Source organism: Megascapheus bottae, chromosome 14, assembly GCF_031878675.1.
Source record: "Megascapheus bottae isolate mThoBot1 chromosome 14, mThoBot2.hap1, whole genome shotgun sequence".
NCBI classification, from domain to species: Eukaryota; Metazoa; Chordata; class Mammalia; order Rodentia; family Geomyidae; genus Megascapheus; species Megascapheus bottae.
Window position 1 is genome coordinate 12,513,697 of NC_143522.1, and position 18,295 is coordinate 12,531,991.

Genomic DNA, 18,295 nt, shown 5'->3' on the forward strand with positions numbered 1-18,295 from the left:
GGGCGCGAGGCTGCCCCTCCTGCCTGCGATGGGGCAGGGCAGGAACATCTGGGAGACATATAGCTCCTCGTTGGCCAGCTGGGACTTCTTCCTGCCCTTGCCACCCTTCAAAATACAGAGCACTTCATGAATTTGCGTGTCATCTGTGCACAGGGGCCATGCTAATCTCTGTATCACTCCAATTTTAGCATATGTGTTGCCAAAACAAGCACTGGTATTTTTTTTTTTTTGGTCAGTCCCGGCCTTGAACCGAGGGCCTGAGCACTGTCCTTGGGCTTTCTCAAGGCTAGAGCTCTACCACTTGAGCCACAGCACCATTTCTGGCTTTTTCTATGTATGTGGTACCGAGGAATCGAACCCCGGTCTTCATGTATGCCAGGCAAGCACTCTACCACTAGGCCGAACTCCCGGCCCCTGGTTGTCGTTTTTAATGTACAACGTGAAGTTATTTTTCCCCCCTATGGTTTATCCCCTGCTGTCACTGTATGTGATTTGGGTACTGGTGTATTGTATATATGTTCGTTTGAATTAGGGAAGGAAAGGGGAACAACAAAATGGTGAGACAAAGGACAAAGGATGAACCAACACAACAGCAATACCCCCACAAGACAACATGTTGGAAATGAACTTTACAATTGGGGGGGAGGCAGGGGGGGACGGTAAGTAGGAGGAAAATGTGGGAGGGGGTAACATGTTTGACAAGAAATGTACCCACTACTTTATGTATGTAACTGTGATCCCTCTGTACATCACTGATCATACATTTAAATGAAAAGAATTCTACTTCATTAGTACTTATAAGAACTTATAAAAATGACTAAAGTCTTACATTCCTAATGTTTAAATACTTACTCTGCCTTAATTCAATTTTAATACAATGAAAAATTATCAGGTAACAAGATACAGTCGGCAGGCCTTGGTTTGAAAGCTCCTCTGAAACTCATAAAAAGTGTTACTTCTTCTACACATCAGAGGCCAGGAAATGTTTTCCATGAAGGACAGAGAAGAAATATTTTAGGCTTTTAGAGCCAAATGATTTCTGTCATGACTACTCAATTACTCATTTTGAGCCGGAGCAGCCACAGACAATTGTAACTCTATAGCTGTATTTCAATAAAATTTTATTTATGGCACTAAAATAAGAATTTCAGATAACTTTACTGTGTCAAAAACAATTTTTCTTTCATTTTCCCACTAACCATTTAAGGATAAAAACCATTTTTCCTTTTCTGGCTATAGAGAAGTAGGCAGTAAGTAGGCCTGCCTAAGGCTGCAATTTTAACTGTCTTAGACATGGGCTGCCCAAACTTTCCTGGCAAATGAATTACTAAACACTTACTCAAATGCAGATTTTGAATAAGGAGTTAGTAGTAGGACTTAAACTTCTGAAATTCTAAGAACTCCCAGGTGATTCTGTCTTCATACCTCAAATACAAATGAGGAGACAGAATGTCTACAAAGCAAACCTATAAGGAAATCTCCTCATAGTAGATGATTCTCAGTGACAGTAGCTTCTTAGCTTACAAATTTGTATGTGTGTGTGTACGTGCTAGTTCTGAAGCTTGAACTTGGGAGTCTGGGTGCTGTCCCTAAATTTTTGTGCTCCAAGCTAGTGTTCTACCACTTGAACCACAGTTCTACTTCAGGTTTTTTAGGTATTTAATTGGAAATAAGAGTCTCATAGACTTTCCTATCCAGGCTGTCTTCGAACCACCATCCTCAGATCTCAGTCTCCTGAGCAGTTAGAACAACAGGTATGAGCCACTGGTGCCAGGCTTGGCTTATAATTTTACCACTTTTGGCCACAGGTTAAAATATATTGCTGCTGATTACCGTGAAGCGGCATCTCTTGAGTCACGCCCGTGTTTTCACAGCGTGTTGAATCATAGTAACATTCTCTACTAAGCTGACTATTAAACTCCTTTGAGTATAGGAAGAGTTGCAGCTAGTTGTAATAATAAATACTAAACATCCTGTATTGTGAAAAAAAAATAATGGCATAGCTGGGCACCAGTGGTTCACACCTGTAATCCTAGCGACTCAGGAGGCTGAGATCTAAGGATTACAGTTTGAAGCCAGCTGGGGCAAGAAAGTCCATGAAATTCTTCTGTTCAATTGACTATAAGAAGCCAAAAGTGGAGTGGTGGCAGAGCACTGGGCTTGAACACAAAAGCTGAGAAACAGGCCCCAGGACCAGCAAAATAACAATAATAGATATGCAAGAAAATAAATGCAATGTATGATATGACATAAACTACTTAAAACCATATAAAGAATCAAACAAGAAGAAAAAAAAAGTTTCAATTGTTTCCAGTTGGTAGTTAGGACAAAGCAAAGCTTTTTTTGGCCAGTCCTGGGCCTTGAACTCAGGGCATGAGCACTGTCCTTGGATTTTTCTCAAGGCTAGAGCTCTACCACTTGAGCCTCAGCACCACTTCTGGCTTTTTCTAAGTATGTGGTACCAAGGAATTGAACCCGGGTCTTCATACATGCTAGGCAAGCACTCTACCACTAGGCCAAACTCCCGGCCCCCAAAGCAAAGTTTTTAACTGGCATTTAAGATCTGGCTTCTACCTACTTTTCTAGACTTGTCTCCAACTGTACTGCCTGCTTACATGCACCAGAGAGGAAATCACAAGTTACCCATGTTATTCATTCTCTTATTGACATTCTCATACCAAGATCCTTTCCCTGACCTCTCTGACAAAACTGAATTTCTAACACGGGTTAGAAAGAGGTTACAATTGCATAAGCCAGAACGAGTGTCTTGATCCCTGTCACCCCTTCCATAGTTCTCCCCCATCATTCTTTCTTCCATCCCTACCCTCAGGTTATGTAGTCCAATTTTCACATAATCTACATTTAACCTAATGGCCACGTTTGCTAATCCTTCCTCTCTCTCTATTTGTTCTTCCCAACTAATGTCCCCACCCTATCCCCCAAACATGTTTCTGCTTCCTGGTATTCATTTTGACAAACAGTTTTTTAGACTCCTCCCCATTCTTTAGTCACTTGGTTTGTGTGTGTATATATATTATCATGCCCTATATATGTTATCATGTACAACATGGGTTCTTCCAGTATCTGCTTCTCCATTCTAGTTCTCCTCTGTAAGAGATAAAGTTAACATTTTATGTGATTATATGTTTTTTCAGAATATAGTAGGCCACCAAAAAGTTCTATAAAATTCTGATAAGCCTAATTCATAATATAAACTTCCTGTTGTTTTAGAAAGAAAACATAATGGCATGAGCCACTGGCACCTGGCTGCAGGCAACATTATTAATAGCTTAATGTGTATCTTATTTATATATGTGCAAAAAACTGTTACTTAATAATGTTCTTAGTTTAGATCAGGTTTCCCAAAGTCTAAGTCACTGACATTGCATTGCATATCAAAACTTTTTTGTGTGTGCCAATGCCTCTCATTTTTGCTCACAGTTGGTACTCATCCATTTGAGCCATACCTCCAGTCCAGTTTGTTTTTTTTTCCAATTAATAGGAAAGTTGAATCTTTCAGCCCTTTCTGCCACTACTGGCTTTAAACTGTGACCCTTAGAACTCAGTCTCTGGCTAGTTATGCCCAGCCAAAAGTAACTTTAAAAGTTATCAGAAATTCAGTTAGCTTTCTAATTAAAGCTAAACTCTATTCTTACCTTCTCTGTCATTCTCTTCAGTCTTAGTGCTCATTAAACAGGCAATAAATTTGTTATCCACTTGCTGGAGAACCTGCCATATATTCAGATAAGTGGAACAACACTAAATAAACATTACCATAGACTGATTTGCATAGAAATTAAAAAAAATACTTCATTTTACACTATACCATTCACATCTAAGATGAGGATAAAAACTGGGAAAACAGAGTGGTTGAGGGCAGGAACAGATGAAAAATCATGATGGAGCATAGACTAGAGCATCTTTGTAATTATAATTAATTCCTTGCTCTGCTCCTGATGATATAAATCCTATGGTTAAAACAACAAAAAGAGGCGGGGTGTGTGTGGTGGCTCTCGCCTGTAGTCCTATCTACTCAGGAGGCTGAGATCTGAGGATCAGGTTCAAAGCCAACCAAGGTACTAAAGACCAGATCAGGCACTGAAGATCGAGAGACTCTTAACTCCAATTAATCTCTAGAAAAAGGGGAAGTGGGGATTTGGCTCCAGGGGTAGGGCAGTAGCCTTGAGCTATAGACTTCAGGGACAGTGCCCAGGCCCAGAGTTCATGCCCCTTGACCCACAAAAATAACAACAACAAAAAGGCAGGGCTAGGTGGCTCATGCCAGCAATCCTAGCTATTCAGGAAGCTGAGATCTGAGGATGCAAAGATTCTGAGACTCTTATCTCCAAATAAACCAAAGTGAAGTGCCAGTGGCTTAAAGGATAGGGCAGTAGCGTTGAGCTGAATTGCTCAGGGACAGCGTCCAGGCTCAGAGTTCAAGCCCCCCCCCCAATAAATAAATAAAAGAAGGCTAGGAATGTGGCTTAGTGGTAGAGTGCTTGCTTAGCATACATGAAGCCCTGGCTTGATTCCTCAGTACCACATACACAGAAAAAGCTAGAAGTGGCACTGAAGCTCAAGTGGTAGAATGCTAGCCTTGAGCAAAAGCAGCTTAGGGCAGTGCCCAGGCCCTGAGTGCAAGCCCCTTAGTGGCAAAAATAAATAAATAAATAAATAAATAAAACAAAATAAAAAAAACAGCTATGGCCAATATGGTCTTCATCATTAAATAATCCAAATTCATTAGGTGCCAGTGGCTTACATCTGTAATACCAGCTAGTCAAAAAAGCTGATATCTACACTATAGCAAAAAGCAAGGCTGGAAGGTATGGCTTAAGTGGTAAGTGGTAATGTGCCACCACAACAAGCAAGCTGGGCAAACATTCAAACTCGATAGCATTAAAAAAAAAAAAAAAAAAGCAAAATTTCACAAAAATTAGTCTAGCAAGCTTTAAATGGATTTAAGAGTCAGTTTTTACCTGCATTGAATGAATCATTTCTTTGGTGAAACGGTAGGGATACAAGATGTTGTGAATTTTAACTGCTAAGCTCTCAGCCTGGCCACTGCTTACATCAACAGCAACCTAGAAAGATCCAGCAAACACATCATTTGAGTATGAATTGTTTATGCCTGTGGGACTGTTTTGTTCACCAAGGATCTTCAAGTCCTTTAAAAATATTCACTTTTAACTACTAGAAGTAGGCTGAATTCAGGAAACTGATTCAAAGACTCTAACTTTACCACCTGAGCCAAAGCTCCATTCCATAACATGTTTTATGAACAAAATTGCTGACAAAAATCAATACTGTTTCAGAATAGTTTGCGGAAGCTCCATAGAGTCTTCAAAGTTATCTTAACTAGGGCCGGGAGTTTGGCCTAGTGGTTAAAGTGCTTGCCTAGCATGCATGAAGGCTCGGGTGGATTCCTCAGTACCACATATATAGAAAAAAGCCAGAAATGGTGCTAGGCTCTAGTGGTAGAGCTCTAGCCTTGAGAAAGCCCAAGGACAGAGCTTAGGCCGTGAGTTCAAGCCCCGAGACTGTAAAAAAAAAAAAAAAAAGGTAACTAAAGAATCAGTAGTCAAAAGCTCATCTATTACCCACCGTCACTCACACACAATACATTCTGTGATGACACGCTGAGGAAATCACATGCATCTAGGCCAATGATGAACTGTTCCTGCTGTAGAAGACTCAATGCTTTATCTAGAGATAGCCATTTATTATCATCATCCTGAATATTTCATTAAAATGCATTTGTTATTCACACACTGATGACACATGTTTAATTCAAAATGTCTGAGCTTCATCCTCTCAATATTAAACATCAATTTCCAAATGAAACATTTGGGAACATGCCTAGCTTCTATTCATAATTATAAATTAGTATAATCAGTCAGTCAAGCCCATATCCAGCTTAAATAAAGCTCAAAAATAGGTAAAGAAAGGAAAAGTACTTTAGACCTACCTCTGGGTAACGGGCAAATATTGGATTGTCCCATTCTGAAAATAAAGACTTTAGTGATTCACCACCAACAGCATCAGCAACAGCATCTAGGGCAAAGAGACAGGTAACGCTGGAATCAGACACAGGGCCAAGTCAAAATGGAGCCATCTGTACAACTAGATTAAGAAAAACGTAAAAGAAAACAGAAAGAACCCCTGGAAGGGCTCAAATGGTACGTGTACTTTCCTAGCCTTGTGTTCAATTCCTTTCTCTTTCTCTCTACCCCTCCCTCCCTTCTCCCCCCCACCCCCACTTTCTCTTTCCAGTTGCTTGCTTGCTTTCTGGGTTTGAACTCATGTTTGCTAAGCAGGCAGTCTACCTCTACCACTTGAGCCACATTCCCAGCCCTAATTCAGGGTTCAAATCCCAGAACTGCAACAACAACATCAAACAAGACCACAGGGAGCTGAGTGATAATGTATACCTGTAATTTTTTTTAACGGATACGAATATCCACTAGTGGCAGAATACTTGCTGAGCATGCTGAAGTCCCAAACTCAATCCATAAAACTATGGACAGGAAGAGAGAGGGAAAAAGGGAAGGGCAAGGAAAACTGTCCTATTTAGGTACAGCCTCAAGGCCAAAGATCAGAGATGCTGGTTCCTACATTCTAGAAATGTTTATTTTGTTGTATCTATAAATTGTTTTGATAAGTTACTGAAAAGACTGTTTATAAGAGATATTTCAGAATATACCTCTTGAAGAAACTCTAGCTCACTAGCTTCATCGAAGATGGTGTGCATACCTGTCTCGAAAACACGAAACAAGCTGGGCCCTGATGCTCATTCCTGTATTTCCCACTTATTCGGGAGGCTAAGATTTGAGAGAGGTAGTTCAAAGACAACCAGGACAGAAAAATCCATAAGACTCTTTCAATCAGCCAAAAAAAAAAAAAAAAAAAAAAAAAGCCAAAAGTTGAGGTGTGGCTCAAGTGGTAGAGTGTGTCTCCAGTGGAAAAAGCTGAACTAGAACACAAGTCCTGAGTTCAAATCCCAGTACTGCCAAGAAACAAAACCAAACACAAAAAAACAACAAAATTATTAACCTGAGGTAAAAGTATACCCTATCTATTTTTTTTTGAAATAAAAAAATAGATGTCTGTAGCTTTTCTTCCAAGAGTTTTGCCTAGATCAAACTGTTGCAATATGGAATGAAACTCTAACCTTTAAAATAAGAAACATTTTCCCAATTACAACCCACTACAGACTATGCATAATCACAGTACTGACTTCAAGTCTGGAAAAGTAATTTCTGATCTAAATGCATGCACTGAATTACTTAGTTCTGCTGTGAAATAGGGCCATGGGGAATTCCTGGCTCCAGGAAGACACAGCTGGCACTGATCAAGCTTAACAATGCAACTGCCCTTTGTTTTTTGTAGAAGGTGGTACGGGGAGGGCTAGGTGGCCCCACAGTCCATGCTATCGCTCCCACCTCCGATATTCTGTCTCAACACAGTCCTCTCTTCCCGAGGTCTTGGAAGGAAGGGAAGAACAAGGTCGCTTCTGAAAGGATGACATCTGTACTGAGACCCTAAATATAAAAAAGAAAAGCCTAGACATTTGAACTCAATACACAAATAGGTTATTAAAAATTAAATTACATAAAACTTCCTCCATAAAATGAAGATGTAAGATTACCAAGCATTACATGGAAAACCAGTTCTTTAATGAAACTAACCTGCTAATGTAAATATCTACATAAATGTTCTCTCTAAATACCCATCTAAACCAGACAGAATGGAGACCTAGGTCACAGTGATTCTCAACAAGGATAGTTTTGTATCGAGGGCTATTTGGCAGTAGCTTGAGACTTTTTTTTGTTGTCATAACTTGGGTGAATGGTGCTAGCAGAATCTAGCAGATAAAGGTCAGGGATGCTGCTACATCTCCTACAATATATATTTACCCAGAAAAACCTTGTGTTAGACATAGAGTTGTCTTTAACAGTTAGCTACAACTTAGTAGAACCTTTGCAAATCCCCCATTATTTTTTTTGCATTTTATCCTCAATATGTCTCTTAACACTTATTTCACTGTATTAGAATTATATTTACATAGTTGTCTTCTCCTCAATAAGACTGTGAAATGCTGAAAGTTACCCACAATGCAACAAACAGCACAGTGCAACCATCAACAAATCCTAAATGAATATATGAAAAGATCAACAATGAAAGACTCTCATTTCAAACTCCAAAGTCGGATAAGATTGGCTGAAATTCTACCAATTCTCTGAAGAATTTAAATTATTTCAGATTTGGAAACAATGTTGAATTTGACAGGTTTGAACAGGATCAAAATACAATGAAGCTATTATTTAAAAAACAAATTTGTTGGACAAGAACTGGATACACTGAGAGGTACAAGGTAAAATAGTATAACTGATAATAGAAAGAACTGAATTAAACACATTTTAAAAATTTTTTATTTTATTTGTTTATTTTTTTTTGCCAGTCTGGGGCTTGAGCTCTGGGCCGAGCACTATACTTGGGCTTTCTCAAAGCTAGAGTTCTGCCACTTAAACCACAACACCACTTTTGGCTTTTTTTTTTTTTTTGCCAGTCCTGGGCTTGAGCTCAGGGTCTGAGCACTGTCCTTGAACTTTTTCCTCAAGGCTAGAGCTCTACCACTTGAGTCACAGCACCACTTCCAGCTTTTTTCTATGTATGTGGTACTGAGGAATTGAACCCCGGTTTTCATGCTTGCTAGGCAAGCACTCTACCACTAGGCCACGCTCCTGGCCCCTAAACACATTTTTTAAGGTCTGGAATATAGCTCAGTAGTAAAGTGCTTTGTCTACCATGTACAAGGCTCCAGAAACAGTAAAACAAAAGTTGTACTTGTGTGTGTGTATGTGTGTGTGTGTGTTTGTCCTTCCCTGAGCATTTTTGCTCAAAGCTATAACTCCATTTCAAACTTTCTGGTGATTTCTTGGCCTAGTGGTAGAGTGCTTGCCTAGCATGCACAAAGACCCGGGTTCAATTCCTCGGTACCACATACATAGAAAAAAAAGCCGGAAATGGTGCTGAGGCTCAAGTGGTAGAGCTCTAGCCTTGAGAAAGTCCAAGGACAGTGCTCAGGCCCTGAGCTCAAGCCCAGGACTGGCAAAAAAAAAAAAAAAAAAAGAAGTCTCACAGATCTTCCCACATCTCAGCTTCCTGTATGCTAGAATTACAGGCACAGGCAACCAGCACCTGGCAAATGATTATTTCTAAAGGAATTGTTTCCAGGGCTTAGAGACTTGGCACCACTTAAAATCACACATATAGATATCTTCTTCTATACAACAAAAGTATTTCTTAGTAATGTATTGCATGTATGGGTCGACCATGTTCCAGTATCCTATTGTACATGCTGAACGTAAGCCATTTCCAGTAAGATAATATTTCACATGAACAAGGAGTACTAAAGAACCATCCTTTCCGAAAACTTGTTTCTGTACCAAAAAATATTTTTCATTGTTAAATTGTGAGTTAACATAATCCTCAGATATTCACTATAAGAAATGCTAATCTAGAAAGTTGTGTGTTTTGACGGTCTAGATTTATTAAACAGAAGCAAATGTTTATTTTGAATATATGTTTTGGCAAGAACCATCTCAGTTTAATGTTATCCAGTTAGTTTTTTGGCACCATAACAGAAGCAGCTGCAGTACAGGAAGACGAGGTGCTGGTGCCTTAGCTGTACCTCAGCTAAGCATTCTGTACAAACCAGGACATGAAACGACCTAGACTGAAAAGCACATAAAGCTGCTTTAAGAGCAACCCCATAGTCAAGAGCAATACTGAAGGAAAAGTATGTACTCCTATTGAATACTTTGAAAGTTACAATAATGATTTTTTGTCCCCAAAAGAATAAAACCAAAAACCACAAAAATAAAACCAAAACCAAAAAAAAAGGGGGTGTGGGGGTAGGGAGGCCTAGTGGTAGAGTGCTTGCCTAGCACAAAGACCCGGCTTCAATTCCTTAGTACCACATACACAGAAAAAGCGGGAAGTGGTGCTGTGGCTCAAGTGGCAGAGCACTAGCCTTGAGGAATGTCCAAGGACTGTGTTCAGGCCCTGAGTTCAAGTCCCAGGAATAGCAAAAATAAATAAATAAAGGGGTTATTTAAACTTAAATAAGTCAAAGTCTCTTGCCAGAGACAGTAATCCTAAAAGGAAATTATAGGTTGATTTATAATTATATTCATACAATTTACATTCTTTTGCAACATTCAAGATTCTTAATGTGGACATAGATTTAATATTTATCTTCCTAGCAAAAGCCAAGATTATAGCCAAATGGCAATCAGCCTTACCATCTCCCAACATGTGGCTCTCAACACACCGCCAAAAGAATGTCACTTTCAATGCTAAAGGGAGACCTCAGAACCTAGAGTCCCAGTCTAGGCTCTGATGTAGTTTTGTGTGTGGTATGATCTAACTGCCAAATTATTATTCTTTTGGGCATCTTCATGTACCAAAATCAGATCAAGTGGATTATTATATAATGTATACTTGAAAAGCATATTTATGGAAATATATACTTGAAAAAAATTGAAAATATTATGATCAAGTCTTACTTTTTTGGGGAAAAATAAGTTCATAAACTAGTATTGTACTGAGACACAGATTTTACTGAAAAACCATCATAGATTATAGAATTCTAGCTGTTAGCTAATGCTAGATAGAGAAAGTTTCTGGGAGATATGTGTTTGACATGAGAAAATTGAATAGGGGACACTGTGGGTCTTCTTGACTATACCAGTACCATTTTCAGTCAAACGGATCATTTACTCCTGGGCTATGCATACATACATCATCTTAGCAACATATACATGTATACTTACATTCTGTATCAGTCTTTCATTACATTGGGTTTTTTCTTTTTTTGGGGGGGGGGCAGTCCTGGAGCTTGAACTCAGGGCCCATGTGCTGCCCCTGGGCTTTTCTGCTCAAGGTTACCACTTGGACCACAACTCCACTTTCAGCTTTCTGCTGGTTAACTGGAGCTATGAATCTCACAGACTTTCCTGCCTGGCTGGCTTCAAACTGCAATCCTCAAATCGCAGCCTCCTGAGTAGCTGGGATCACAGGCGTGAGCCAGTGATACCCAGCCTGGATTTCTATTTTCAAATATGACTGGCTCTCTAGAATCTGTATACTATAAAACACACATTTTTAAAAATCCTTCAACTGTTTTGTCTATTAAGATCATTCCCCTCCACCCTCTCTTTTGCTGGTCCTGGGGCTTGCACTCAGGGCCTGAGCACTGTCCTCAGGTTTTTTCAAGGCTCTAGCACTTGAGCCACAGCACCACTTCCGGCTTTTTCTATGTATTTGGTAGCAAGGAATCAAACCCAGGGTTTCATGCATGCTAGGCAAGCACAGTACACTAGGTTACACTCCCAGCCCATTATGAACATCTCTTTTTTTTTTTTTTCCAGTCCTGGGCTTAAGCTCAGGGCCTGAGCACTGTCCTTGGACTTTGGACTTTCTCAAAGCTAGAGCTCTACCACTTGAGCCTCAGCACCACTTCTGGCTTTTTTCTATGTATGTGGTACCGAGGAATCGAACCCGGGTCTTCATGCATGCTAGGCAAGCACTTTAACCACTAGGCAAAAGTCCCGGCCCTATGAACATCTCTTTAAACAATAATTACCTTGTTCCTGGGCCATCATTCCTATCTCCGAAAGCATTTCAGATCAGTGCCCATTACATACTTACCATTCCCAAGAAGGACATCCACAGCCACAGTTGTCAGGTCTTGAGTACAAGCAGTCTGAATGTCCTCAGTAGGAGCAACAAATGTGCTAAGGCCAGTCATTTTGTTGATATATACCATTCTGCCCAGTGCTACATCAAAATGCTGCTGCCAATCCAAAGGCGTACTTGACCTATTTTCCCTATAAGCTCCTGCTGCTTTAGGTGCCTCACTCTGGGAATATATCCCATTTTGGTTGTTTGAGGGTTTTTCTAGTTGACTCACTACCATCAGACTGGGAGAGTCAGGACTTCCTGTCTGCTGCTCTGAAGCTCTGATAAGGACACTAGCATTGTCTCTGGTAACTGTATCCTTACAGGGTAATGCCAACAGAGCTGCTGGTATCACAGCATTCTTGGCTGTATCACTGTCACAATGTGTTTCCCCATCATTATTGAAGGGCTGGTCTTGTGTGACAAATTCTGACATTGGGAGGATACTGCTCTCTGTTTTCTCAGGCTCATTTTTAAGTAACTCATAAAAATCTAGGGTTAGCCCACTGCACAAGTCACTGCTTTCCCTACTGGAATCTGAAATTGAAAGTTCATTGAAATGGCTCATCTCTTTCACTGTTTGAGTCTCTTTTTCAGAACCCTTCAGTCTGGATAATTTAGAGGCTAGTGATTCGGGTGACTTCTCAACATCCAAAAGCTTTCTGTGAGAGTGAGAGAACTCTGTTATAGTTATGGGACTTTCTCTCAAACAAGGCATCTGTTGTTCCAAACAATCCTCTTCTTTAGAGAGTGGAAACTCCTCTGAACACAGGATGTGACTTACTGGTTGACAGCCATCATTTGAATCACCATGTTTCAGAGTGGTAATTTTACAAACATCAGATTTGTCTAAGTGGTTTCTGTCTTTCAGTGAACTATCAGGTTCAACTTGAGGGCTGGGAATGATCCTGACTTCAACATTTTCCTTTACTTCTATGGCCAAAGGACTTTTTATCTTCCCATATTCCCTTTTAAATTTCTCCAAAGATCCTAGTTGTGAACTCAAGCTTAGTTTCCTGTGGACTATGGGTCTGGAAGAACCAGTCAACTTATCTGTTTTCTTACTATCACTTGCAACATGTCTACACCACTCAAGAGAGGAGGGTGTCTCAGGTAATAAGCCACCTGCGTAGGATTTTGTACTACTTTTCTGAAAAAGACAAAAATTTTTACTAGCTGTTGTTGCTTTATTCTCTAGTCCATAACTGGGATGTGTTCTGCAAAAACTTTTGTTGGGTAGTTGAACAGATTCTTTACTTAAAGTGCTGGTTATCTCTTTGCAGTCTGGAGTCTCAACTGAATGATGTGTTCTGTTTCCAAATGTTTCTTGGGTATGAGAGCCAGGTCGATTGTAATTTTTAAAAGAATGTTCTGATTCAGTTGATTTGCATTGTTCATTCTGTAATACATGAGTTATAAAGCCAGTGGAACATAACTTAACTTGCCCATAAGTGAAAACATTTTTTTCCCCATAACTAGGAGGCTCTCTTTTTCTCTCTTTTTCTCTCTCAGCACTATGTACTCTCAATAATGTTGACCCAAAAGGCAGGGATTTGCAGTCCATTTCAGTAGCATCTTTAAATTTCTCTAGCTCATCTTCAAGTCCATTATTCCAGACGTTGGCGGCTGCGCCACTAACAGTACTACAAGCTTTCTGTATTTCTCCATTTACTCTACTCTCCTCAGAATGACGTGTCTGAAAAGGGATTGAAAAGGTCTGTGAACTGCTTCCACATGGGCTTTCTAAAGCATTATGTTCCAAGTAATGTTTTTGATGTTTCTCATTTTCTCTAGATTCTGATAATTCAACTGTTTCTTGTTCCAACATCCTTGATTCTAAGCAAGAGCCGTCACTGTTGTTTAGAGACAACTCTGTTATTTTACTTTGGCCTGGGTCATCTGAGTCATTTCTTTTTTTTCTGGTAGCTTCTGATTCCCTAGAATTCTCTGTGGTTATGTTTTCTACAGTAAATTTTCTTTTCACAGCTTTTGACTGAAAATTAAACACTTCACAGGAATCCAAAATACTATCACATGCTTCCTGGAAACTGGCCTGGTCACTCTTCTCATGAGAGGAGACGTGCTTCTGCAGAGTAGCACCAAATAAACTAAAATCATTATTTTCACTAAATGCCTTGATATCTTCACCTGATAATTCCACAAATAATTTTTCTTGCTTTAAAAACATTATCACTCCTTCCTGAATACAAGCTAAGACAGTATCCCAGTTCTGAAACTCAATGAGAGTTTTTGCTGGCTCCATGCACACATCATATTCACAGGACTGGCACTGCACATTGATCACATATATCCCATAGAGCTCTGGGAAAGACCGATGCCGAGGATTTGAATTCATCTGCCTGTTGGCAGGGCCAGTCTTTGGCTTACATATAATGCTTTCTTTTCGTAATAAAAAGTCAATGAGTTTATGCAACTTTGTCCTCAAAACTAGCCTTCTGTTCACAAACAAAAACTGCATATTCTTATTGTAGTGTGCTTCACAGCTGATATAGCCACTAAGTTCAAATTCCTTATATTTAAATTGTATTTCTTTCAGCTTTTGGGACTTGCTCAATCCATAAATTTGACAAAATCGGGAACATATATTTTTGGTTTTAGGGAGCTGAAGAACCATGGAACCAGAAACATCATTCCTCAAAGAGAAAGAAATGGAAGGGTGCATCAGTGAAAGAGCTTCTACCCTTTGTCTAACAATCTCAAACTCCAGTCTAGGATCCATGCATTTTCTCCGTACTGGTAACTGATAAAATAGATTATATACTGTTACGGTTGTTCCTGTGCTTGGTCTAGTCAAATCAGCCTCACAAACTTTCAGGGCTTTTCCATTCTGAAACAGTTTCACAAAGGTTTTCATTGTCCTGTTTTTCTTGGATGAAATTTCCACAGCACTGGCCATGTTAGCTATACTTGCCAAGGCCTCTCCACGAAAACCATAAAACCTTGGGTTCTCTAAGTCCAGTAGTGAATGGCATTTACTAGTGAAATAACGATTTCCCACCTTGTCTATATCATCACCCCCCATTCCACATCCATTGTCTATCACCTGAACCTGGAAGGCTTCCATATTCACCCTTATGGCCACGCATTTTGCTTCAGCGTCAATACTATTGAGGGCAAGTTCCTCAACACATTGGCCTAAGGAACTTATGGCCAAACCAGACCGCAATTTGGCTTGCACTTCAACTGATAAGCACTTGATCATGGCAGGTAGAAAGGTGGTGAAAACGTCGGGTACTGGTTTCCTTCTCTAAGTTGAAATAATTGCCTTTGGGAAGAAAAAAAACAGACATACACACTATCAAAGCTCCAGTTATGTTGTATTACCCATTTTCACCCAAGTGTTATAGAAAAATACAATTTGAAGTAAATGAAATCTTTATTAAGCTAAATTATGAAATGAAATAAAATTAGCCTCTGATTTCTAGGCAGATCACAAAACTCATGCCAGGTGCAATGAACTTAACATCCAAAGGAGCATCTGTAATTTCATCATTTTCACTGCTCCTTTCTAAGTCCCACATGCCCTAAAACTGAATCATAATTATACTTGATGTTGACCTGTAAAGACAGAACTTGAAATCCTAACCACTTCACCAAAACCAGATGCTAAATTAAATTCAACTAAGAAACATTTGCTAGAAATTATTCATGAAAAAAATCCAAGCTAGTTTCATAACATTTATACATTATACAATAACCATGACTTTTAGAAACATGCATAATGAACTGTAAAGACATCATTGGTAGGAAGGAGGAGCAATAGGAGAAATTAATACAGCAGGGCTCTGGTGGTCTATGCTTGTAATCCTAGCTACCCTAGAGGTTGAAACGTGAAGGATTGGGAGTTTCAAGCCGGCCTAGGCAGAAAGTTCTGAAGATGCTATCTCTAATAAACCAGAAAAACGCTGGACTGGAGGAATTGCTCAAATATTAAAGTACCAGCTATGAAATAAAAAGTCAGGTGAAAATGCAAGGCCCTGATTGCAAGCACCAGGACCAATAACAAAAAGAAAAAAAAAGAAATAGGGCCAGGAGTTTGGCCTAGTGGTAGAGTGCTTGCCTAGCATGCAAAAGGGGTTCAATTCCTTAGTACCACATACATAGAAAAAAGCTGGAAACCGTGCTGAGGCTCAAGTGGTTAAGCTCTAGCCTTGAGAAAGCCCAAGGATGTGTTGGTCATGGGGCTTGAACTCTGGGCCTGGTGCGCTGTCCCTAAGCTCTTCAGCTCAAGGCTACTGCCCTATCCCTTGAGCCACATCCCCGCTTCCCCTTTTCTAGTGGTTAACTGGAGATAAGAGTTTCATTGTGTTTTGTGCTCCTATCCTCAGATTTCAGCGAACTGAGCAGCTAGGGTTACAGGCGTGAGCCACCGCGCCCGGCTTATTGATACTCTTTTTTTTTTTTTTTTTTTTTTTTGCTAGTCCTGGGCTTGAGCTCAGGGCCTTGGACTTTCTCAAGGCTAGAGATCTACCACTGGAGCCTCAGCACCACTTCTGGCTTTTTTCTATGTATGTGGTACGGGTCTTCGTGCGTGCTAGGCAAGCACTCTACCACTAGGCCACACTCCTGGTCTTGATATTCTTTTTCAGTAATACCTCCAGTCTTGACATACGAGCACACACTACCTTGAAAATGACGATGGTGGTATAGCGCTGTCTGAAGCGGACGTTAAGTTTTTCTCACAGGTAAGAATCTAGCACCGTACAAGGTGCCCATCTCTTCTAAACGAGCACGCAGCAGGCCTGGGCCTCTCGCGGGTGGCAGGGCTGGGCTTCCCAGCCTGGGAAAATCGGGGCTGTAACTGCAGAACTTCAGGAGCTAAGACTGTGCACTTGGCAGCCCGCAGCGAGGGAAGGTGAGGCGAACAGGGTGGTGACCACAGGGACCTCCCGGGCCGCAGCGCGGGCCCAGGGGCCGGACCTCCCGGCACGCCCCGCCCCGCCCGGGCCTAGGCCCCGCCCCGCCCCCTCTCACCCAGCGACCCGGCGCGGGGGTCTCCCGGGGCCCCGGAGCGTGTGGCTCCACAAGGCTGGCCGCTACGGTCACCAGGGCCCTCCTGGTGTCAGACGAGTCCCCGGAATCATCCTTGCGCGGCGTGCCAGCCCCCAAGTCACCTCGAATCACCTCCACCCGACTCGACCACCAACCGCTGCGGACTCCAGGCGCGTGCGCGCGCGCGCGGAGGATCCCGAGGCTCGTGCGCGCCCGCGAGCACGCGCTTCCGAGGGGAAGTCGCCGCAAGCGCGCTTCCTGCGCGGCGTCCCACTGCGCACGCGCACCAGGTGTTGCCAACCGGAAGTGTACTTCCTAAGCGTCCCTTGCTACTGGCACCCAAGAGCTCCAACCCTGTTCTTTTGGCATGTGTTTTTTCTTCCAGTTCTGGGGATTGAACTCAGGGCCTGGGCGCTGCTCAAGGCTAGTTCTCTACCACTTGAGCCACAGTCCCACTTCTGGCCTTTCCTGTTCTGTGATACTGAGGAATGGAGCCCAGGGCTTCACGCATGCTAGGCAAGCACTCTACCACTAAGCCACATTCCCAGCCCTTTTGGCATGGTTTGAAGGGCTTGTTTCTAGTTGTTATTGTTTTAACACATATCTTTAAAAATCATCTTTAATTGTACAAAGGCGTTGCCATTCAAAGTGGTTTACGAGTACATTGTGTCTTGATAAATGTCACCCCTTTCAACATTCTCCCCCCTTCTTTCCAACCCCACCCCTTCCCTCAATTTTAATTTTGAAGGACATGCATTGAATTCATAACTGCATTTTCACTTTCTTCCTTCTTTTGCCTACTCTCTTGACTTTTTTTTAATCTTGAAGTAGTTGAACAAAGGGGCTGCCATTTAACAAAGCAGTTTATGAATACAGTGCTTCTTGATCAGTGTCCCTCCTTCCAACACTTACCCAACCCTCTCAATCCACCCCCTCACTTTACTTAATTTGTAGGATCTAGTTACTTGTTTTTCCTTTTCTCACTATTCCTTTTGTACCTACTAATATTTATTTCAATGTATATTTCATTGTTTTCCATTCCTGAAATGTAAGCTTTAAGAAGGCAGGAATTTTGTCTGTTTTACTGCTTTATCATGGTGGCCAAAGAACAGTGTCTGGCCTATGGTAGGCACTCAGTGAATAAACCCAGAGTCTTCCATCTTAGAATTAATGTTTCCCAGAGCTGGAAAACACTGAGTACTAGCTCAGCTGTCTTAATTTACAAATGAGGACACCAGGACTCTCTTTATTGACTTTTTTGGTATATTCCCAATGCCAGCACAGCCATTTCCTAACTAAAGGAAAGCAGAATGTTTTGGGAATTGTTCATCAATACTTGGCTTTTACTTTGTCTTAATTTCACTGAAACTCTACTTTAAAAAAATAGAACTTAGGACAAAGTTTTAAAACCAGCAAGTGTTTACTATATACTTGTTGAATCACTAATCAAAGCAGACTTCGGGGGCTGATGCAGCAAAATTCTCATTATTGCTTATATTAGTTTGTTGGGGCTCCATGACAAAATTCCACAGACTGG

General features: G+C 41.0%; 1 protein-coding gene and 1 non-coding gene across 4 annotated transcripts in view; both read right to left on the reverse strand.

Annotated features, from left to right (window-relative positions):
- The window catches only part of Mlh3 (mutL homolog 3), a 30,044-nt gene extending 13,343 nt beyond the window's left edge, over positions 1-16,701 (reverse strand). Inside the window, exons 1-6 of one of the 3 annotated variants that reach the window (XM_090344497.1) lie at positions 16,392-16,696; positions 11,716-15,031; positions 7,443-7,541; positions 5,969-6,054; positions 4,980-5,084; positions 3,657-3,729 (exon numbers count right to left, since the gene is read on the reverse strand). In XM_090344497.1, coding sequence (XP_090200623.1) covers positions 3,657-3,729; positions 4,980-5,084; positions 5,969-6,054; positions 7,443-7,541; positions 11,716-14,968 — 3,616 coding nt within the window. In that variant the 5' untranslated portion in view covers positions 14,969-15,031; positions 16,392-16,696. Of the gene's footprint in view, positions 1-3,656; positions 3,730-4,979; positions 5,085-5,968; positions 6,055-7,442; positions 7,542-11,715; positions 15,032-16,391 lie in introns of all 3 variants that reach the window. The other 2 variants (XM_090344499.1, XM_090344498.1) reach the window with 2 other exon arrangements.
- On the reverse strand, positions 109-212 carry LOC150054706 (U6 spliceosomal RNA). The gene has a single exon (XR_016537751.1). It is a non-coding gene; the product is annotated as a U6 spliceosomal RNA (small nuclear RNA).
- Positions 16,702-18,295: the final 1,594 nt, after the last annotated feature.